Here is a 20,456-nt window from a genome sequence, read left to right on the forward strand (position 1 = left end):
GATTCCATGCAGCTATATAAATGCTCATATAGTACTTTGGTATAGGTTTGGACATGTGTGCCAGTTCCTCTGGAGGGGAATGGGGGTGTGAAGCTGTTTATACCTTCCATCAGGAGGTTGTACTCAGCTTTGGAGAAGTTTTTCTATTCAGTGCTAGCTGGAGGGGGTGGGGTGGGGGAGATGATGACTTTGAAATTGACTACCTTGTGGTCAGATCGTACCAGGGAGAATGACACTGTAGGGATACTGCAGTGGTTACTATGTTCAAGTCCAAGGTATTATCACGTCTTGTGGAGGTGTCACCTAGCTGGTCCAAGGCATTTGCATTGATGAAATCAAGGAATCTGTGGGCATTTGTATTTTGGCATGAGTAGTTCTTCCAGTCAATAGTTGGATAGTTAGTCACCCAGGATTAGTGTAAAGGGCTGAATCTTGATAGATTTGAAGAGGTCCAGATAGGTGGAGTGGGCATCTTGAGTCAAACTTGGGGGCCTGTAACTAGCTATGATTTGAATAGGGGTCTTGTCAATAGTTAACTGCACCTGGAGTGTCTCCTGTGCGTAATACTGTTTGAGCAGCCTGGAAGTGTGTATGTCTTTAATGTGTATTGCAACTCCACCTCCTTTTGCTTTGCTGACCATGGTTAGGGGTCTAAATGTATTATAGGATGAGTAACCTGGTATGGCAGGGGTGCTCTTCCCTGCTTTGGACCAGGTTTCTGTGACTGCACAAATGTCAGCATCTTCCAGGGTTAAGAATGCTTGCAGTAACTGCAATTTCATGTTTAGACTTCTAGCGTTTAGCAGTATGACCTTTAATTTGCATTTTGATGAAATAATCATGTTGGCAGTTATAACCTCATGGCATTGCCTAAAAAGGCACTATGTGGAGAGGCAAGAGCCTTTTCCAGAAGCCTGAAGCCTAAGGGAGACAGATGCAGGCCATCTCTGGCAAAGCATCATGATCTGTTGATCATGTCTTCCCAGGCTGTCAGGTACTGGATCTCCTTGGAATGACACCAGAAACTAAGCCAATTATTAGTCAATCGTTTTCTTTTTGTATTGAGGCATCATTCTGGGTGACGGCAGAATGTTGCTTAAGGCTAGGAACATACCTATCTGGGACACGCATTCAGCGAGTTCGATCATATGTCTCTTCATATAGTCTAGGGAGATATATCTCAAGTCATTCATGCCAACATGGACTATGACAGAGTCATAACAGTACCTGTTGTTGAGAGACTTGAGTGCATGGGTGATATGGAGGATTCTGGCACCTGACAAACAGCTAACCGTAAGTTTCTCCTTATCTAGCCTGGTGAGAGGGGTACATCTGTGTGTCTACAGTGGAGTCTCCTATGACTAATATGTTAGGTTTATGTTTAGGCTTTAGTGGCTGTGAGACCCAGATGTGTGGGCTGTGTGTGGTGTGGTGGGCAGTGGAGTTTAAATGTGTTTTTGCCTCAGAGGTCTCTTTTGTTTGGGCACATTTTTGTTGAGGAGCTCCGCATATGTGGGCATGTGTTGTGTAGGTGTAGGTGGTGTTTGTGTTGGCAACCTTCTCAGTGCCAGATATACTGGCTTGTGAGGAAGAGAGCATAGACTTTAGGCTCTTAATGTAATTGCTTTTGTCACAAATTGTGCTCCTAGGTGGTAGTAGTAGAGGGTTGTCTATGTATATGAGACAGTTGCTACACTGCCTCAGGATGCCCATATCAACCAGACTGGCAGGAGAAAACATAAGAAATTGTCCATCCATATTTGTTAGGATCTGAGGGAGAGAGGCCAGAAAGAGAGCTAAGGAGGTAAAGGGTGGGAGGTCTAAGAGGAGTAGTACTAGGTGATCACACAAGTGCTACTAAGGGAAAACCTGTAGCTGGAATACCTCACAATGGGTTAAAAACAGTGCAGCTGCTATGCATGATGTGCAAACAAGCCCAAACCAGCTCAAACACGGCATTTAACTACTACAAAAAATAGAAGATTCTAGTAACACAGAAGTCTAGCCAGTCCTGCTAGTCCCTGCTTTCTTTACCAGCCTGTGCCACACAAGTTCCAGGCAGCTCTGCTGCTCTCACTAGCAGAGGAGATAGGCCCCTACCAACATAAGATGCCTGCCATAAACACAGTAGGCAAATGGAAGATAGCTGCCAGAAACAGAAGGCAAAAACAAACTGCTCTGGATGTAGCAAACCTTGTATCCAGACTATACTACTCAATTTAAGGCTAAGAATACAATAAAACTAACAAAAAAGCACAAATTATGAATGATAGAATAATGAAATGCAGTTAATCAGTACATTTCTTTAAAACGATGCAAATGTGATAAATTGGCTCACAATCACAACAGTAAAAAACAGCTCAAGTAAAGCAGCAATTCAACAGAATACTATCATCAGTTTAAACAGGGTACTGACAAGCAGTAACCAATGCAGCAAACTAAATGCAGTTGAACACCTAAGCACAAGCAGCAAAATGAAGTAGGAAGAGGCACAATATATTTTTTAAGTAGAAAGTGAGGTGACAGAAGATAATTCAAGGTTAAGAAGCTAAAGGGGTGGACTTTCATAACAGATCACACTGCACTCACTGGAATGAGCTGATGCAATGGGTGGGCCTTCACAACTGATCTCACTGTATTCAGTAGAATGAGCTGATGCAATGAGGCTGGGAGTGTAGTGTCCAGTATCAAATCTGTAGTAGAGGCAGGCAACTCAAAAGCCACCAAGCTTTAAGACCTCAATAACAATTAGGTGGGTGGGGATACAAGATTAGAACAGAGGTAAGCTAAGCCTAAAAAACAGTTGCACAGTTTAAACAGATATGCAGCAAATATTATTTTTAGTTGATCAGAAGTGCAGAAAACAGTTGAAAATAAGCACTTATCTTTTGTAGTCTCACAGCAGATATTTGGAAGACAGCAGAGCAGGGGCAGAAGGCCTAACTCACTGCAGCTTTCAGCAAACAAGCCACTGGATCAACTTTGGATCAAGTTTCTCAAGGCCATCCTTTCATTCCCCCCAGCCCAAAGTCACAGTGACCATGGATGATTCCCAGCTAGGGTGTGGGGGGGCATTGTCAGGGGAGGACAGTCTAAGGCACTTGGTCTCAAACAGAGGCCTGTCTGCATTTAAATGTCCTGGAGATGAGGGCATTACTATTAGCGTTGCCCTGATTCCCCCAGAAAGGGAGTTACAGAGGGATGCTGTTCTGCACACTTGGCCCTCCAGTCTCCTATATGCCTTTCTACCAACTCTGTTAATCCCCAAATTCTTACAGAAGGCCGTCAGGTTGAAGAATAAGGTCATCCTCATTGCCCACCTTTTGGCCTCAGCAGATTTGTTTTCCCTTCCTTTGGCCTCATCTATTGCAACAACCTTGGATTCTGGATCCAACTCCAGATCTCCTGTCTCACCCGACAAGCATGGTTCACCAAAACATTGCATATCTCAAGCTGACAGCTTGGCTTCTTCAAATTCTGCTAGTAGCCAGACTACTTACGCTCATTTCCCCGGTCCAACACATTCTTTTTTCTTCTAATAAACCATTTACACAGAAGCTTTAAAATACTAAAAGGAAACATTTTATGGACTGAATGCTCCAAAATAAAGTTAATCCCTTTTTGGCACCTATCCATGAGATTCTTCAATTTTTAGCCTCGCTGTTCAATGATTGAACTTTGGCCTCCACAGTTAAAGTCCAGTTAGTGACTATCTCCAATTTTCACATTGGTTTTCAAGGATCTTCAGTGGCTTCTCACAAACTTTCTAAATCCTTTTTAATGGGCACCTTTTTCTTAAAACTTCCATACAAGGATCCTACTCCTGCTTGGGACCTTAATCTGATGTTGTAAGCAATCATTCACCTCCACCCCTTAACTTTGAGCCAGCCAGTGATTGTGATTTAAAGTTTTTGTCTTGGAAAACTATTTTCTTGTTAGCATTTAACCTCTGCTAGAAGAATTTCAGAGATTACAGTCCTGTTGTCTAAACCACCATACCTGTTTTTTCATAAAAAACAGAGTTTCACTTCATATCAATCCATCCTTTCTACCGAAGGTAGTTTCTGAGACCAACCTTAACCAGTACATTAATCTTCCAGTGTTTTCCCAAATATTCCAACAAGGGTGCATCTGTTGGACATTCACAGTCAACAAAGATTCTATCTTAGCAGGACAAAATATTGCAGCAAATCTGATCAATTATTTCATATTCACAAACCAAGTTAAGGAAAGAAGTGAACAAGGTGACGTTGGCTAAATGTCTTACTGATTGTATTTCCTTCATTTATAATAAAATTGGATGTCACTTTACCAAAACCATTGAAAACTCGTTCAGCTAGAGTTTTGTAGCATCTTCATCTGTTTTTCAGTCCAGAACATCCATGGATGACATTTGTGCAGCAGCAACCTGGCTGTCTCCCCATACCTTTATTACTCATTACAAATTGAATTTGTTCTCTCGGGGTAGGGCATCATTTGGCTCAATGGTGCCTAGGAATATCCTTCCTTGAGTCCACCCAGGACTATAGGTAGCTTGGGACTCTGTCCCACACGTTGAGGAGAAAATGAAAATTGACAACGTCAGATAAAGAAATTGTCTTACTTTAACTTTCCATTTGTGTTGTCCATTTTAATTTTTCCTCAACTCCCCATCCTCCATCTCCCTTCCCAGGTTTTGTTCTTGGAAGAATGTGCCTTTACACAGATTACCATTTTTATGGGGGTTATTTCTAGTTCCAGATATGGTCTACCTAAAAAAGTTTGTCTTTCTGTTCTGTTTTCTGTTTTCTGTTAGCAAACTTGATCTGAGGTAATGTGCATTGTGGGTAAGGATTAATCTCGAGAGTTTTTGGTTTCCACGAGATATAGAAGCATCCGAGTCTGTTCCAAGGGATTGGAACCAAATCCACACCTTGAGGAAAAATGAAAATGGACAACACAGAATGGAACTTTTTTGCTCTATGCTCTTGTATTAAAAACATTAAGAAAAGGAAATCAGTAAAGTCAGATATTGCATTTAAACACACTACTGCATCCTACATATAATATTCTACATGCTACATACGTGTTATACACTAACACACACACACATACACACATATATATATATATATATATATATATATATATATGCACACACACACACACACATATATATATATATATATATATATATATATATATATATATATGCACACACACATATATATACACAAACACACACACACATGCTGTGTATGTATGTATATATATATATATATATATATATATATATATATATATATATATATATATGTATATATTTTTATATATATATGTATATATATATATATATATATATATATATATGTATGTGTGCAATATGGATGCATACAATTTATTATTTATAATAAACTTAACATAGTAGAGTTAAGCATTATTAATGTATACTTTCTAGTAAATGTTGTTTAATGTTTTACTTATTCAGTGCCACACATTGACAAAGATTGCATGTGCGACACACAGCCAATGTCTTTGCATTTTTTTCTTTATATTGCTAATTGCATGTATTACTTGTTATTATCTTTGCCATTGTAGGCCGAGTTGTGGCTGAAAAAGGGTCCTGGGATCATTTCACTTTCCTGGTTATCAAAGTATAAATAAATATGAAATTGAAAAAAGGGGGGTGACCATGACAGAAATAATTAAGGGACTAATAAAGCACATTTTAATTTTGCATCTTTTATAAGAATGAAAAAAAAGTCCCACTAAAGGCATTGGGAAGTAGCAGACAGGCTTAGCTTGGAGTCCTACTACTTGTCACCTGTAAATGTACAGCAAGGATCATTTACTGCAGTGAGAGTTTTCATACCTCAGCATGCGAGTATGGGGGAAGGTCTTCTTTTAGAACAACAAAAAATCCCTTTACAAACGCCTGCTATTTACCAACTTTCTTTTGCTGGAAGTAGCTAACAGCTATTTATAACATAGACCAAGCTCCAACAGACACATAAATGAGGCTCAGTCAGGGAAACATAGAAGTAGCTGTTTTACAAAGGTGTTTAGATGACACTATTTCACAGTCCTGTCATTCTGTCTTAATGGCATGAGAAAACAACACCACTTCCTTCTGTCTAGCATGACTCATATAAAGAGGACTTGAAATGTATTCTGGGGAGAGGGAATGAAAGCAGGAAAACAAGATCACATTACCAAATCAAGCCCCTTCATCTGCCATTTTGAGAGAAACACATTAAAATTGCAAAAGAAGCACATGGAGTGATTTTGAGGCATTAAAATAGCTCAGAAAACAAAGATACAATGAAAAACATGTTTTTGTTGTTCTAAGGTGGAATTTTCCATTAACGTAATCCTCAGTGAAATGTCTTGTCTTTTCTGTGAAAGTGCATTTTAGCTCCACCTTTATTGAAGTAAAATAAGCTCAGTACATGTTGAATAATGCTAATTGTCTTCCTTTTGCATTTAAGCATGACCTGTATAACAGCGAAAAAAAAGCAAATCCTGCATCTGGGAGTTTACTCGTGCAACTGTATCTTTATTCAGTTATGGGATTTGCTAAGAACTGCACTCTGTCTGAGAATCTGATCAAAATTTTAATAGTTTTCATAAATCTGATCTTTCTCCTCTCTCAAACAAATTGTCATCTAGTTGTTAAAGTCAACATATCTTCATCTTTGTCCATATCCTTTGCTAAGCAATTCATTGCAGTAGCTTTTGCTTGTCATAGTAAGTGACAATGCAAATGCAAGGGCATGCTTTCATTGTTCCAGTTCTGTAATTCAAGTCCAAATCATATCCTTTTTTTTTAAGGTTTTACAGGGCTTATTTTCTTCAAACACACGTGGGATTCTGTAACTCGAAACCATCCTTTGCTACCAGTGAAACAACAGAATGAAGTAGTTGAGTTTTCATGATACGTGGTATTTTTTTTTTTTATTTCCAAGCTGTAGAGACAACACAAGAGATAATAATACACAAACATTTCAGAGTTTAATCATCAGTGATGAAATATATATATATGTGTGTGTGTGTATGATATAAAAAGTGTACATACCCATGTTAAAATGCCAGGTTTTTGTGATATAAACATTGAGACCACAATGAATCATTTCAAAACTTTTCCCACTTTTAATGTGACCTATAACCTGTACAATTCAATTGAAAAACAAACAATTCTGTTAGGGGAAAATATAAAACGTAAAAATGTACAATACGCTGGTTGCATAAGTGTGCACACCCTTAAACTAATACTTTGTTGAAGCAACTTTTTATTTAATTACAACATTCAGTCTTCTTGGGTACACACCTGCTGTCAATTAAAGAGACTCTGATTAACCTAAATAAAGTTCAGCTGTCCTAGTAGGATTTTCCTGACATTTACTCAGTTGCCTGCTACAGCAAAAACCATGGTTCGCAGAGAGCTTACAAAGCATCAAAGGGATCTCATTGTTGAAAGGTATCAGTCAGGAGATGGGTACAAAAAAATTTCCACAGCATTGGATGTACCATGGAGCACAGTGAAGACAGTCATCAAACAGTGGAGAAAATATGGGACAACAGTGACGTTGCAAAGAACTGGACTTTCCTCCAGAATTGATGAAAATAAGACGGAAACTTGTCAGGAAGGCTGGCAAGAGACCTACAACAGTACTGAAGGAGCTGCGGGAATTTCTGGCAAGTACTGGTTGTGTACTACATGTGACAACAGTCTCCCATATTCTCCATATGTCTGGACTATGGGGTAGGTTTGCAAGTCAGAAGCCTTTTCTTATGCAGAAAAACATCCAGGCCCGGCTAAAATTTGCAAAAAAATACAGTCTCCCAAAAGCATGTGGGAAAATGTGTTATGGTCTGATGAGGGCAAGGTTGAACTTTTTGGCCACAATTCCAAAAAGTATGTTTGGTGCAAAAACAACACTTCGCATTACCAAAAGAACACCATCCGCAAGGTGAGGCATGGTGGTGGCAGTATCTTGCTTTGGGGTTGCTTTTCTTCAGCTGGAACTGGGACTTTAGTCAAGGTAGAGGTAATTATGAACAGTTCCAAATAACAGTCACTTTTGGCGCAAAACCTTCAGGCGTTTGCTAGAAAGCTGAAGATGAAGAGGAATTTCACCTTTCAACATGACAATGACCCCAAGCATACATCCACATCAACAAAATAATGGCTTCATCAGATGAAAAAGTTTTAGAATGGCCCAGCCAGAGCCCAGACCTATAGCCAATAGAAAATCTGTGGGGTCACCTCAAGAGGGCTGTGCATAAGAGATGTCCTCATAATCTGACAAAAGAATGGGCAAATATTGCCAAGTCAAGATGTGCCATGCTGCTAGACTCCCACCCAAGAAAACTGAATGCTGTAATTAAATCAAAAGGTGCTTTTAATAAAGTATTAGTTTAAGGGTGTGCACACTTGTGCAACCAGCTTATTGTACATTTTTTTTATTTTGTATATTTTTTCCCTAACAGATTTGTTTGTTTTTCAATTGAACTGTACAGGTTATAGGTCACATTAAAGGTGGGAAAAGTTTTGAAATAATGAGTGTATATTATATCCTTGAAAGCTGTAAATAACGAACGCTATTTACAGCAAAAATGCCATGTATAGAATTCAGCCCCCCCCCCCCCCCCGCTAATTATATATACCAACTCTGAGATCGCACTACAGTGAGGAAAGGGCAAATTTTTTGATCTTCACTGTAGAGCGATCTCACTATTTACAGTTCGTTGCACAGCATTTTTGCTGTAAATAGTGTTCGCTGTTTACAACTTTCAAGGATAATAATATAGACTCAAAATAATTTACTGTGGTCTCATTTTTTATATCACAAAAACCTGGCATATTAACAGGGGGTGTACACTTTTTATATACACTGTAAATAAACAAAAAGATGAATGAATGTATATGTGCAACACACAGTCTTTGCCATAAAAGCAAGTATTGCTGAAAACTGTCATAAAGCTGATGCTGCAGTAAAAGTCCCCACAAATAGATACTTCGGAGACTTACAAACAAAGGAAGTTACTGCAGACTTGACTATGGAATCTTTACTACAGGAAAGGGCCTGTCCCTGTGGATGTGTCTGCAGGTCTTCAGGAGGAGCGGGCAAAGAACAGGACTCCGTCCTGCATTTCAAAACTGTTGCAAAATGTGGATTTGAAAACATTATGAGAACCTCAACAGTAGTATAAATTGGGAACAGAAAAGTGTAAAACACCCAGTGCAGTTTGTTTGCATGTGATGTTTCTCTTTGTCTATCAGGACATTGATAGATTAGGTAGTTGCCAGTGTCAGAGGAGTAGGTTTGGTTACACTGGACAGCTGGGTACCCTCCAGCTGTCCAGTGTAACCAAACCTACTCATATTTGTAAAGGACAGGCATAAGCTACTGCTACTGAAACTTCTGAATGTGTTTCTGTCTGTTCCCCCCTCTGAACTGGTGCATATCGCCTTAATGCTGGGCAAGAAGGTAGACACTAAAATGACAGGATTGTCTGTCAAACCTATATGTAACTTTTAGATGAAAAAAGTCTGACCAATTTATACTTATAACTGCTTGGCCTGATGCTAATTGCTTAGCTTGTAGTCAGACTAGAAGGTGCTCACCATGCACCAAACATAATTTAACTGTCGTTAGCAGAGAAGAATAAATTAGTTTCTGATGCATTTTATAAAACAACCCACATTACCTGTTCCCCATGCTACTAGATTTTTTGTAATCTGTCAGACTTCATAGTGCGGTACATTAAGTGACTCATTTCATTGCTGAGTGTTCACTTGGGTGTTACATACACTGAGTTTGTTTCTAATTTATTTAGTAATAGTAATTTCTACTGTATGCTGAAGTAATGAAATGTTAGTATTTTTCGCTAAGCTGTTGATGCCTGGATTTGTATTAGTGACATCTGCAATTTAACGTAGGTTTTTATGGTAATGTTTGTAATTTAACTGCTGTAAATTTAAGGTTTGTAGACCATTACATTGTAATCAAGTATTCTTCATCTTTGTGAGTTTTTTCCTTCCATTATTTTTCCAGTGTTTTGACCCTTTCTTTTTGCATGAGCACATGAATCACTGAATAAATTATATACTCCCAATTTTTAGGTTGGTCACTAGGTGAACATGGAGAATGGGCCAAGTACAGCAACTTTGATGTCGCTACCAAGGTGCCGCTGCTAATGTATGTGCCTGGTTTAACCAGTTCATTTCTTAAGGCTGGTGAACAGAGATTTCCTTTCATTGATCCATTTCATCTTCCTCAGCGTCAAATAAACAGAGGTAAAGTTATGTAATTATATCATCCTACAAAAATCATGTTTATCCGTGCAAAGTAAATCAATAGCTGTCATACTTTTGTGACTAAAGTAAGATTTTTTTTGTAATTGTTTAGAAAACATCTAGATACATTGGGTGAACAGTATGTTAATCCAGTTCTTGGAATGAGTTTAACTTTTTCCAACTGTAAAAGTGAAATTTGGTATGTCACTATTTATTCATTTAGTCCAAACTCCTTATTTATACAAATGCAGCAGTGTTGTGGTAGTAGAGTTTTTTTAAATAACTGCTAAAAGAATTTGTAGGGGTTTCATAAACTGTAACATATGGGGTAAGCTAGGGTTATAGAATTTAATTCTAGATTATTTTAAAGGGGAAACCCAGAGTATTGGTATTTTAAAGTGATGATGTATCATTTTTGGTGATTTGTGCATAAGGACAATAAAGGAAAATCATTATCTGCAGCCGTAACAGTGGTTTGTTTTGGAGGAATTGTGTAGGACATATGAAGATGGGATGCATCTATAACTCTGTACTTTTACCTTTTGGAAGCATTTGGATTCAGTTAAGTTTTATTGACATCATGTCATCTCTTCACCCATTAGGCTTCTTATTGAGATGGATATGGGCCTATTTGCAAGTCAGAAGAATGTGGGAAAGTGCAATATGATATAATTTGACATGATGTAATTTGACTTGCTGATTCTGCGGCAAGGGATGCTTCAGGAATTTGTTTGGAGCTCTTTTCTTTCTTTCTTTTGTTGCTATGGATGCCCTCAGGTATCCAGCACACCATTCTAAATTAGTTGGTTTTGCAGATCATATGACTTAATATCATGTCAGTGTTGCCTCTACCAAACCGTTATAACAACAGGAATTCCTATCTCTTTAGCCATGTGTCAGGTTTAGGAAAGTTGTGTTTTTTTTTCTGTGTGGTCTGTTTCTCATGTTCTTCCTTACTTCTGATGGGTGATTCATGTGTCACACTCCCTGGCTGTTTTCTTGAGTATATGTGTATGTAATATATGCTTCGTCACAGTTTGACTCCTTAAGTTGACTGTTGGTCTTATTCCTTCAAAGGATTTCCATTTCTGTGCTCTTTTCCATGGAAGTCTACACACATTTATGATGGATACACACGTAGCACACATACATTCCTATGGGCAACTTGAAGGAACACCAGTTTATGTACAGCACATCTTTGTGATAAATGAAGGAAACAGTACCACTCAGTGAAAACCAGCATAGATATAAGGTAGCTAGCCCGTGGGACACGTTGGCTGCATGGCTAGGCTTTTAAAAGCTCCATTTGATTTTAGTGCAGTATGCATCTGTGAACCTATATGCAGGATCTGTATAGAAGCCACCCTCAATGAGAACTGAGGTGGAAAACCAAGCCTTTGGAGGTGTCATTCAGTACTCACACAGCATTCGTGATAAACAAGTTCATAAACCATTTCAGGCTTTCTTATAAATTTGAGTAAAAGAAAAAAAAAAAAAAATAGAAAAACAGCCAGTCATCCCTAACTTTGTAACGTAATCCTCAGTTAGCTATACCACTGAATGAATAAAATTTTACTGAGCCACTAAAGGGAAGTATAAACACTTTGATTTACTGTAGACTTCTTAAGATCAATGGTCATGCCACAGTAACTGGGTAGTCTGGTCTGAGCATTAATCTGAAGACGTCTGTAGCTCTTGAAAATAGTTTAGTGGATAAATGTGCTTATGTTTTATTTTAGTGGTTCAATAAAGTTTCCTTTTAGTTCATCCGAACTGTGTTTTCATGTATATTTATTATTTTGCTTTCTTATAAATTGACTTTCTGCTTAACAGTAAAACCCAGATGCAATATAAGAATCAGTATTTCTGACTCGTGTCATAGAATATTATCTACGTAGCCTTACCATTAACTAACCTCAGGAAAACTAGGATTCTATTTATCAGCTCTCTGCTTGCAAAATTTGATTTCTTTCTTTTTCTATTGACAGACATGCTCAGTGTGTATACGTGATTAACAATGAGGACAACCCTTCTGTTGAATTATGTTAAATTTGAAGTTATTAAGCTATGGGTAGTAGTAATCACCTGAGAATCTAGATGTATTTGAGATCCTTGTCTTACTTTCTTAGATCTTCTAATCGGGACATGATGTCTTTACCTTTAGTCTCTCACCTGGGGAAAGAGCTTTCTCTAAAATCACATCTGCTTTTCTTGGAATATCCTTCCTTACAGTGTTGGAAACTGCAAATACTATCAGCGTTTCAGAAATAAATAACGGAAGAATACAGACATGTATTATTTTTAGAACATAGTTGCCTCTCCTTCATTCATCCTATTTAAATGAAAATAATTATCAATGTTGGAACTGTAGGTATTCCCTTCCTTGCAGTTAGCTTTATTATTATTCCAGTTGCCTGTGACATTCCTTGAAGAAGAAAGAATTGCTCTTTATTTTGTGTTTGCAAATGCATAAGCACACCCTTAAACTAACACTTTGTTGAAGCACATTTTGATTTAATTACAGCATTCAGTCTTCTTGGTTAGGAGTCTATCAGCATGGCACATCTTGACTTGACAGTGTTTGCCTACTCTTCCTTGCAAAAGCGCTCCAAATCTGTCAGATTGCGAGGGCATCTCTTGTGCACAGCCCTCTTCATGTCACCACACAGATTTTCTACTGGATTTAGGTCTGGGCTCTGGCTGGCCACTCCAAAGCTTTAATTTTCTTCTGGTGAAGCTATTCTTTTGTTGATTTGGATGCATGCTTGAGGTCATTGTCATGTTGAAAAATGAAATCCCTCTTCATCTTCAGCTTTCTAGCAGACGCCTGAAGGTTTTGGGCCAAAACTGATCTTTGTGGAATGCCACTTGTGGCATTTTCACTTACTGAGGTGGCACCTGCAACTTCTAACACTTGTTCTGTCTGATAGCCAAATTTCTTTACTATATACGGATTGATAATTAGGTTCACCAGTTTGTCAACAATGGCTGCATGAGGGATATTATCAAATGCCTTGGCCAGACTGTGCACTGCAAAACCACCATCAACTGCTTTAGTTACCCTTTCAAAGTTTACAAGGTTGGGTATGATTTAAATTTCACAAGGCCAGACTGATGTGGCTCCAGGGCTAAGAGATTAGCAATGTCTAAATTTATGAGGCCAGAAATGATGTATTCAATGGCTTTGTAAACAAAGGTGGTAAAACTAATGGGTCTAAAATTACCAGGGGCAATGTCTGTGTACTGAAATGGAGGGGTATGAGTTTGGGAAGGATTGCGCACAGTTTTGGGGAGGGAGAAGAAGCAAGAGCTAGTAATGGCTGCTCCCTGTCCAAGGTATGGTCAATGTGCCCACATTCTTCTCTCTAAGAATTCCTTGCCATTTTTTCTTGTAAAGCCTTTCTTACATTTCACCTTCTTGCCCACTTATGCAAGCAGCTTATTGTATGTTTTCCCCTAAGAGATTTGTTTGTTTTTCAATTGAATTGTACAGGTTATAGGTCACATTAAAGGTGGGAAAAGTTTTGAAATGATTTATTGTGGTCTCATTTTTTACATCACAAAAACCTGGCATTTTAACAGGGGTGTGTACACTTTTTATATCCACTGTGTCTGTCATATGTTATTACATTTCTGTTTGTTTTAAGATTGTGTGGAACAGTGAAAACATTTTGGTAGTGTGTTATATTTGTATCAGTTTCCTTCAGATCAGTTAAGCTTTATGTATATTGAGTGTGTTTCCCTTTAACACATATGTATGTAGTGTGAGTAGCTGATGTTCTGGTGTATGTATATAAATATATATTACACTGTCTTGACATACTGATTTAGTCCTATAAGTGTTTATTAAGTGATGGTTTTATATTGTGCTTATCAGTGCAGTGCCATGTTCAGAACTTTGTCATTGAATAATGTAAGCACATTTATCATGAAGAACCTTGCTGTATATTAACTTTAAAATCAGTCAGATGCATGCCTGCTCTGTGCTTGATGGTCTCTGTGAAATATGTTCAGTCTGAGAACCTGTTACTAATTTGGCCACTGCACCTTTTTGTTGACCAGTAGACTGTACTGCACATGCCAGTTATTTAGCCTCAGGAAATGACAGAAAACCTGTTTCACTTCATATCTCTTTAATTGCTTTGTACTGGCTATAAACTGACTGCTCTCCATTAAAATTTAACCTGAGCGTGGACTCTTATTTTATAGACAGTATAACATCTCTAACCAAGGATGCCTCAACATCTAATCTCAACCCCGCCCAACAGCCACATATCAGCACATCCACCTTCAAACCTGTGCCCACATCCTATACAAAACTACTCTTAGGCTGATGACCTTCCAAGCGAGTACCTAAAAATAACAGCCAATAGCATTGCTTGTCCTGTCTCAATCCTTATAAATAGGTCTGCCAGGAATCCCACGTTCCCTTTCTCTGGAAAAACTCACAAATCATCCCTGTGCACAATGGATGAAATTCAACAGACATTAATAATTTTAGACCTATGGCAATCTTATCTCCCTTCGCCAAAGCACTTGAAACATCTATTCAAAAACATTTGCCAGACTTTCTCCTGCAGGAAGAACTCCTATCCCCTGCACAACATGTCTTCTGTCCATCCCATAGAACCAGCACTCCCTTTCTAATAATGGCAAACTAGTCTCTTCCTTGTTTCTATGTGTCTAAAGCTTCAAACCAGTTTATCACAGCAAACTTCTACTTCAAATGTCCTCACTAGGTCTCTCTCTGGCCACTCCCCTCTATGGTTCAAAAGTTACTTGTCCTATAGGTGTCAGTCAGTAAAATGGCACTCCACGCTCTCTCCTTACCTCCCAATCACCAACAGTGTTACCACAAGGCTATATCCTTGGTTTCCTTCTCTTTAACATTTTCACCAACATCTGCACTCTGCACATCCACACAACAGGCCATCCTAACGCAATACAAAGATGATTTCACTCCCATTTGCACATCTGATAACATGGTACACCTCCAAAAAAATTCTCAGGAAGCTTTAACAGCCACTGAAACATGGCTTTGTAACTTATAACTCATGCTCAACCCAAAAAAAAAAAAAAAAAACTACTACTCCCCCCACCCCCCCAAATCCCTCTCTCATGAAAAAAAAATAAAGTCCTCTCTCTTGATAATATACAACCATTGAAGTCAATTATCATAGCAAATTATTAGGGGTGATAATGGATGATAACCTTATATTCGACTTGCATATACAAAATTGCATAAGAAAAACTTATCACAAACATGGGATGCCTTATAGAGCCAAACACTTTCTCACCAATGCAACAAAAACTACACTTGCCACTACTCATCTCCTCCGCACACTTCTTTACGGTGCTCCCACCCTTACTAACCTCCCGGCTTCACAAAAATTAAAACTCGAACAAGGCTATAACAAAGCTACTAAATTTGCAGCAAATAAACCTTTCAGAAACTACCACTGTATAGCACTTAAAAGCCTACATCCATTGGAACTGCCTCATCAACTAACATATACACAGCTTCTCACCACCTATAAAATTACCCAGCATCCATCTCCCTATCCAGCATTAAAAAACATTCTACACAACTATGTTTCTAGTCAGTCACTGCGATCCAGTGACCAAAAACTCCTGTCTGTGTACAACCCTATCAAATCTGCTGGGCTTGTCTGTACTCATACAAGGTTGCTAAGGCCTGGCACTCCTTATCTGTATCCATCCCTCCCTCCCATCTTTCAGAACTAGTCTGAAAGACTTTCTAGCTAAAATTTGGCTTTGTTGTTGCTCATAACCAGGATAAGCTATAGCCATAAATGTGAACAAATACCTTTTCATTCCTTAAAACTTCTTACTCTCCCTTCTTCATGTACTTCCTTCTATCAAATTCTCTTCACTGACTTTCTCCCTAAATACACCATAAGCTTGCTTTTCCCTCGTTTCATATTGCATTTCCTGTTTGTATAAGACTAACTTACCTTTAGTTTCTCTACGGTCTAACATTTTATAAATATTAAATGATTGTCTTATAGCTTGTCTTCTTTTTTTTTCTTCTTTTTCTTTCAGCTGCTCCCGTTAGGGGTCACCACAGCAGATCATCTGTTTCCATTTCTTCCTGTCCTCTGCATCTTGCTCTGTCACACCAACCACCTGCATGTCCTCTCTCACCACATCCATAAACCTTATCTTAGGCATTCCTCTTTTGTTCTTACCTGTCATATCCATCCTTAGCATCCTTCTCCCAATATACCCAGCATCCCTCCTCAGCACATGTCCAAGTCAACACAATATCATCTCTCTCTCTGGCTTTGTCTGCAAACCGTCCAACCTTCACCCTGAGCTGACCCTGTAATATACTTATTTCTAATCCTGTCCATCCGCGTCACACCCAGTGCAAATCTTAACATCTTTAAGTTTGCCTCCTCCAGCTCTGACTCCTGTCTTTTCATCAGTGCCACTATCTCCAACCCATATAACATAGCTGGTCTCACTACCATCTTGTAGACCTTTCCTTTCACTCTTACTGGTACCAGTCTGTCACATATCACTCCTGACACTCTTCTCCACCCACTCCATCCTGCCTGCACTCTCTTCTTCACCTCTCTTTCACACTCACCATTACTTTGAACTGTTGATCCCAAGTACTTAAACTCATCCACCTTTGTCAACTCTATTCCCTGCTTCCTCACCATTCGTCTATCCTCCCCCTCATTCACACACATATTTTATGTCTTAGTCCTGCTGACCTTCATCCCTCTGCTCTTCAGAGCACATTTCTACCTCTTCAGGGCTTCCTCAACTTGTTCCCTACTTTCACCACAGATCACAGTGTCATCCGCAAAAATCATAGCCCACAGGGACTCCTGTCTGATCTCGTTTGTCAACCTGTCCACCACCATTGCAAATAAGAAAAGGCTCAGAACTGATCCTTGATGTAATCCCACCTCCACCTTGAGCGCATTCTTCACTCTTACCACAGATCTCACCACTGTCACACTGCCCTCTTACATATCCTGTACCACTCTTGCATACTTCTCTGCCACTCCTGACTTCCTCATACAATACCACAACTCCTCTCTAGGCACCCTGTCATATGCTTTCTCCAAGTCCACAAAGACACAATGCAACTTCTTCTGACCTCTGTACTTCTCCAACACCATCAGAGCAAACATTGCATCTGTAGTTCTCTTTCCCAGCATGAAACCATACTGCTGCTCACTAATAATCACCTCCCTCCTTAATCTAGCTTCCACTACTCTTTCCCATAACTTCATGCTGTGGCTGATCAAGTTTTATCCTTCTGTAATTACTACAGCTCTGCCCATCACCCTTATTCTTATAAATTAGTACCAATACACTTTTTCTCCACTCCTTAGGCATTCTCTTGCTTTTCAAGATTTCATTAAACAATCTGGTTAAAAACTCCACTACCATCTCTCCTAAACACCTCCATGCTTCTACAGGTATGTCATCTGGACCAATAGCCTTTCCATTCTTCATCCTCTTCATAGCTGTCCTTACTTCCTCCTTGCTAATCCATTGCACTTCATGATTCACTAAACGCACATCATCCAACCTTTTCTCCCTCTCATTCTCTTCATTCATCAGCCCCTCAAAGTACTCTTTCCATCTGCTCAACACACTCCCCTCACTTGTGAGTATGTTTCCCTCGTTATCCTTATCACCCTAACCTGCTGCACATCTTTCCCAGTGCAGTCCCTCTGTTTAGCCAATCGGTAGAAGTCCTTTTCTCCCGCCTTAGTCTCCAGCCTTTCATACAATTCTCCATACACCTTATCCTTAGCCTTCACCACCTTTCTCTTCACCATATGCCTCATCTCCTTGAAATCCTGTCTACTTTCTTCATCTCTCTGACAATCCCACTTCTTCTTCGCCAAACTCTTTCACTGTATACTCTCCTGTACTTCCTCATTTCACCATGAGGTCCCCTTGTCCTCCTCCTTCTGTCCAGATGTCACATCAAGCACCTTTCTAGCTGTCTCCCTTGCCACCTCTGCTGTGGCTGCCCAGCTATCTGGTATCTCTTCACTGCCACCCAGTGCCTGTCTTAACTCTTCCCTGAGCTCCACCTTACAACTTCCACCATTTGATCCTTGGCAATGCCCTTACTCTCATCCTGTTCTTCTTGATCGGCAACGTCATCCTACAGACCACCATCCTGTGCTGCCATGGGGGGATGCACAAGCCAGTATATTTCTTCATGCTTGTCCCAAGCCCAGATAAATGGGGAGGGTTACGTTAGGAAGGGCATCCGGTGTAAAATTTTGCAAGATAAAATATGGGAACAATACAGATCGTCCTATAGCTTGCATCAATTCTTAACCAATGTTTGTATATTATCACTAATGTGTTATAATTATTTAAACTGAAGATATTTTTATTTTTGAAGAATGTAAAATTATTTTTCTTAAATCATTTTGTAATAATTTGGAGCTTTTCTCTCCGGTCCTCCACTGAAAATGGGCTTCTACCCAGTTTGGACTTTCCAGGTAATCAATTGTCAGTAAGTAAATAAATAAAGGACTTCAGTCGCTGTCACCAAATTAATAGGGCACAGTGGTATGATTCATTCTTATCCCAGTGTATTTCCCTCTTGTGGAATAAACAACCCACCATGGCTAAATTTAATACTAACTTAGACAATTTAGTAGGTACCAAAATTCTCTGTGGGTCTGTTTGTTTTACCCTTCTTGAATTAGGAGATATTTCCTGATGTTGGGTGCACTGGCTATGCTATTAGTAGTACGATAGATGATTGTGCAGTAGCTACCCGTGACGCTATGATCCTAAGTGATCAACATAACTCTTCTAGACAGGTATCTTAAATCAAGTCCAGTTTCTCTTGAGCAATAGTTATGCTGACCATTTGCAGTAAACCTGCAACCTCCTTAGCAACTCTGCACATAGATGTTTTCACAAACGTATCACCTTAAACTTTTACTGATTAAAATGTCTGTTTAAAAACTTATAGTAATAACCTTCTTACTGGGTTCAAGAAGGTGCTCTTTGTAAAGGGCAAACATGTAATTTCTAAATGTTACATAGGTATTATACTAGTTTCTCTAAACCTTGTATAGTCAACCTGATTAAGTGAGAATAAATAGAAATTCAGCTTAGTGAAATGGATGTGTTGTGGATCTTCTTTTCTGCTCAAGTCACGCATTCAGCAGCATAGAAATTCTTTGGATGGTGGTGTTTCTAAATATTTTTCTGCACAGTAAGATAGTTAGCGTAAGTATTCCGTAATGGTGCACTGAACTGCTGGAGATGCCATTCTGTAAATAGGTTCATAGGTAGGTACTAGGCTATTGGCCCTAAGGCCTATACAAGCCTAGCTAAATGGTACCCTGGCTTTCACCACCCAAGAAAATTATTTTCCTGTGCCCCTATTGAGCAGAGCCACAGAAGTGATCCCCGGGGTGAATTTCCTATCTCTCATCCAATCATCAAGATTTTTCTTGAAGAGTGCCAATAAAGAGCTTTGTTTGATATAGATAGGTAGTTTGTTCCAGAGTATGGGAAGTCACTGGGACAGGAATCTGTCCCTCCAGCATGTTCTGCTTATTGTGGTGACAAGGTTTAGGTCCCTAGACAATGTAGCTCAGAGGGATTGGGATTTCTTTAAGTGGAGGATGTCCAACAGCTTTGGGTTTGACATAGTTTTGTATGTTAGGCGGAGATCGCCTCTGAGTAGGCGATATGTGACAGAGTAAAGCTGGAGTTTTTTGAGACGGTCTGCATAGGGCATCTGTTTGAGGCCTGTAATACTCTTTGTGAGGTATTTCTGCGGCCTTTCCAGTTGTTGTAGATATCTTGTGAGGTACGTACCAAAAGGGGCGTTTTACTATATAATGGGTCTAATGAGTGATGAGTAGAGGGGAACAATGACCTTTTTTTTTCCCTGGATGAAAAACCTTTTGTGATGAGGTGTGCCACGTAGAAGGATTTCCTGACTACTGTGGCAATGTGATTATCAAAGGAGAGACTACTGTCCACCTGTGTCCCAAGGTCTCTTATCACACTTTTGCTGTTAAGTAGACTACCGTCTATGTGGTAGTTCATGGGTACAGAGTTTTTACCAAAAAGGATGACAGTGCACTTTTTGGCATTGATTTTGAGGCCATGGCTTTGACACCAGGCATCTGTCTCAGTAAGGCCC

At 39.2% G+C, this 20,456-nt stretch overlaps 1 protein-coding gene across 1 annotated transcript in view; it reads left to right on the forward strand.

Moving 5' to 3' along the window:
* Window positions 1-20,456, forward strand: part of IDS (iduronate 2-sulfatase) — a 480,980-nt gene that overhangs the window by 447,486 nt on the left and 13,038 nt on the right. Inside the window, exon 8 of the mRNA XM_044057590.1 lies at window positions 10,106-10,279. Coding sequence (XP_043913525.1) covers window positions 10,106-10,279 — 174 coding nt within the window. The remainder of the gene's footprint in view (window positions 1-10,105; window positions 10,280-20,456) is intronic.

The sequence above is a fragment of the Protopterus annectens genome, chromosome 15.part0 (assembly GCF_019279795.1).
Source record: "Protopterus annectens isolate FY-2018-M chromosome 15.part0, PAN1.0, whole genome shotgun sequence".
Taxonomy (NCBI): Eukaryota; Metazoa; Chordata; order Ceratodontiformes; family Protopteridae; genus Protopterus; species Protopterus annectens.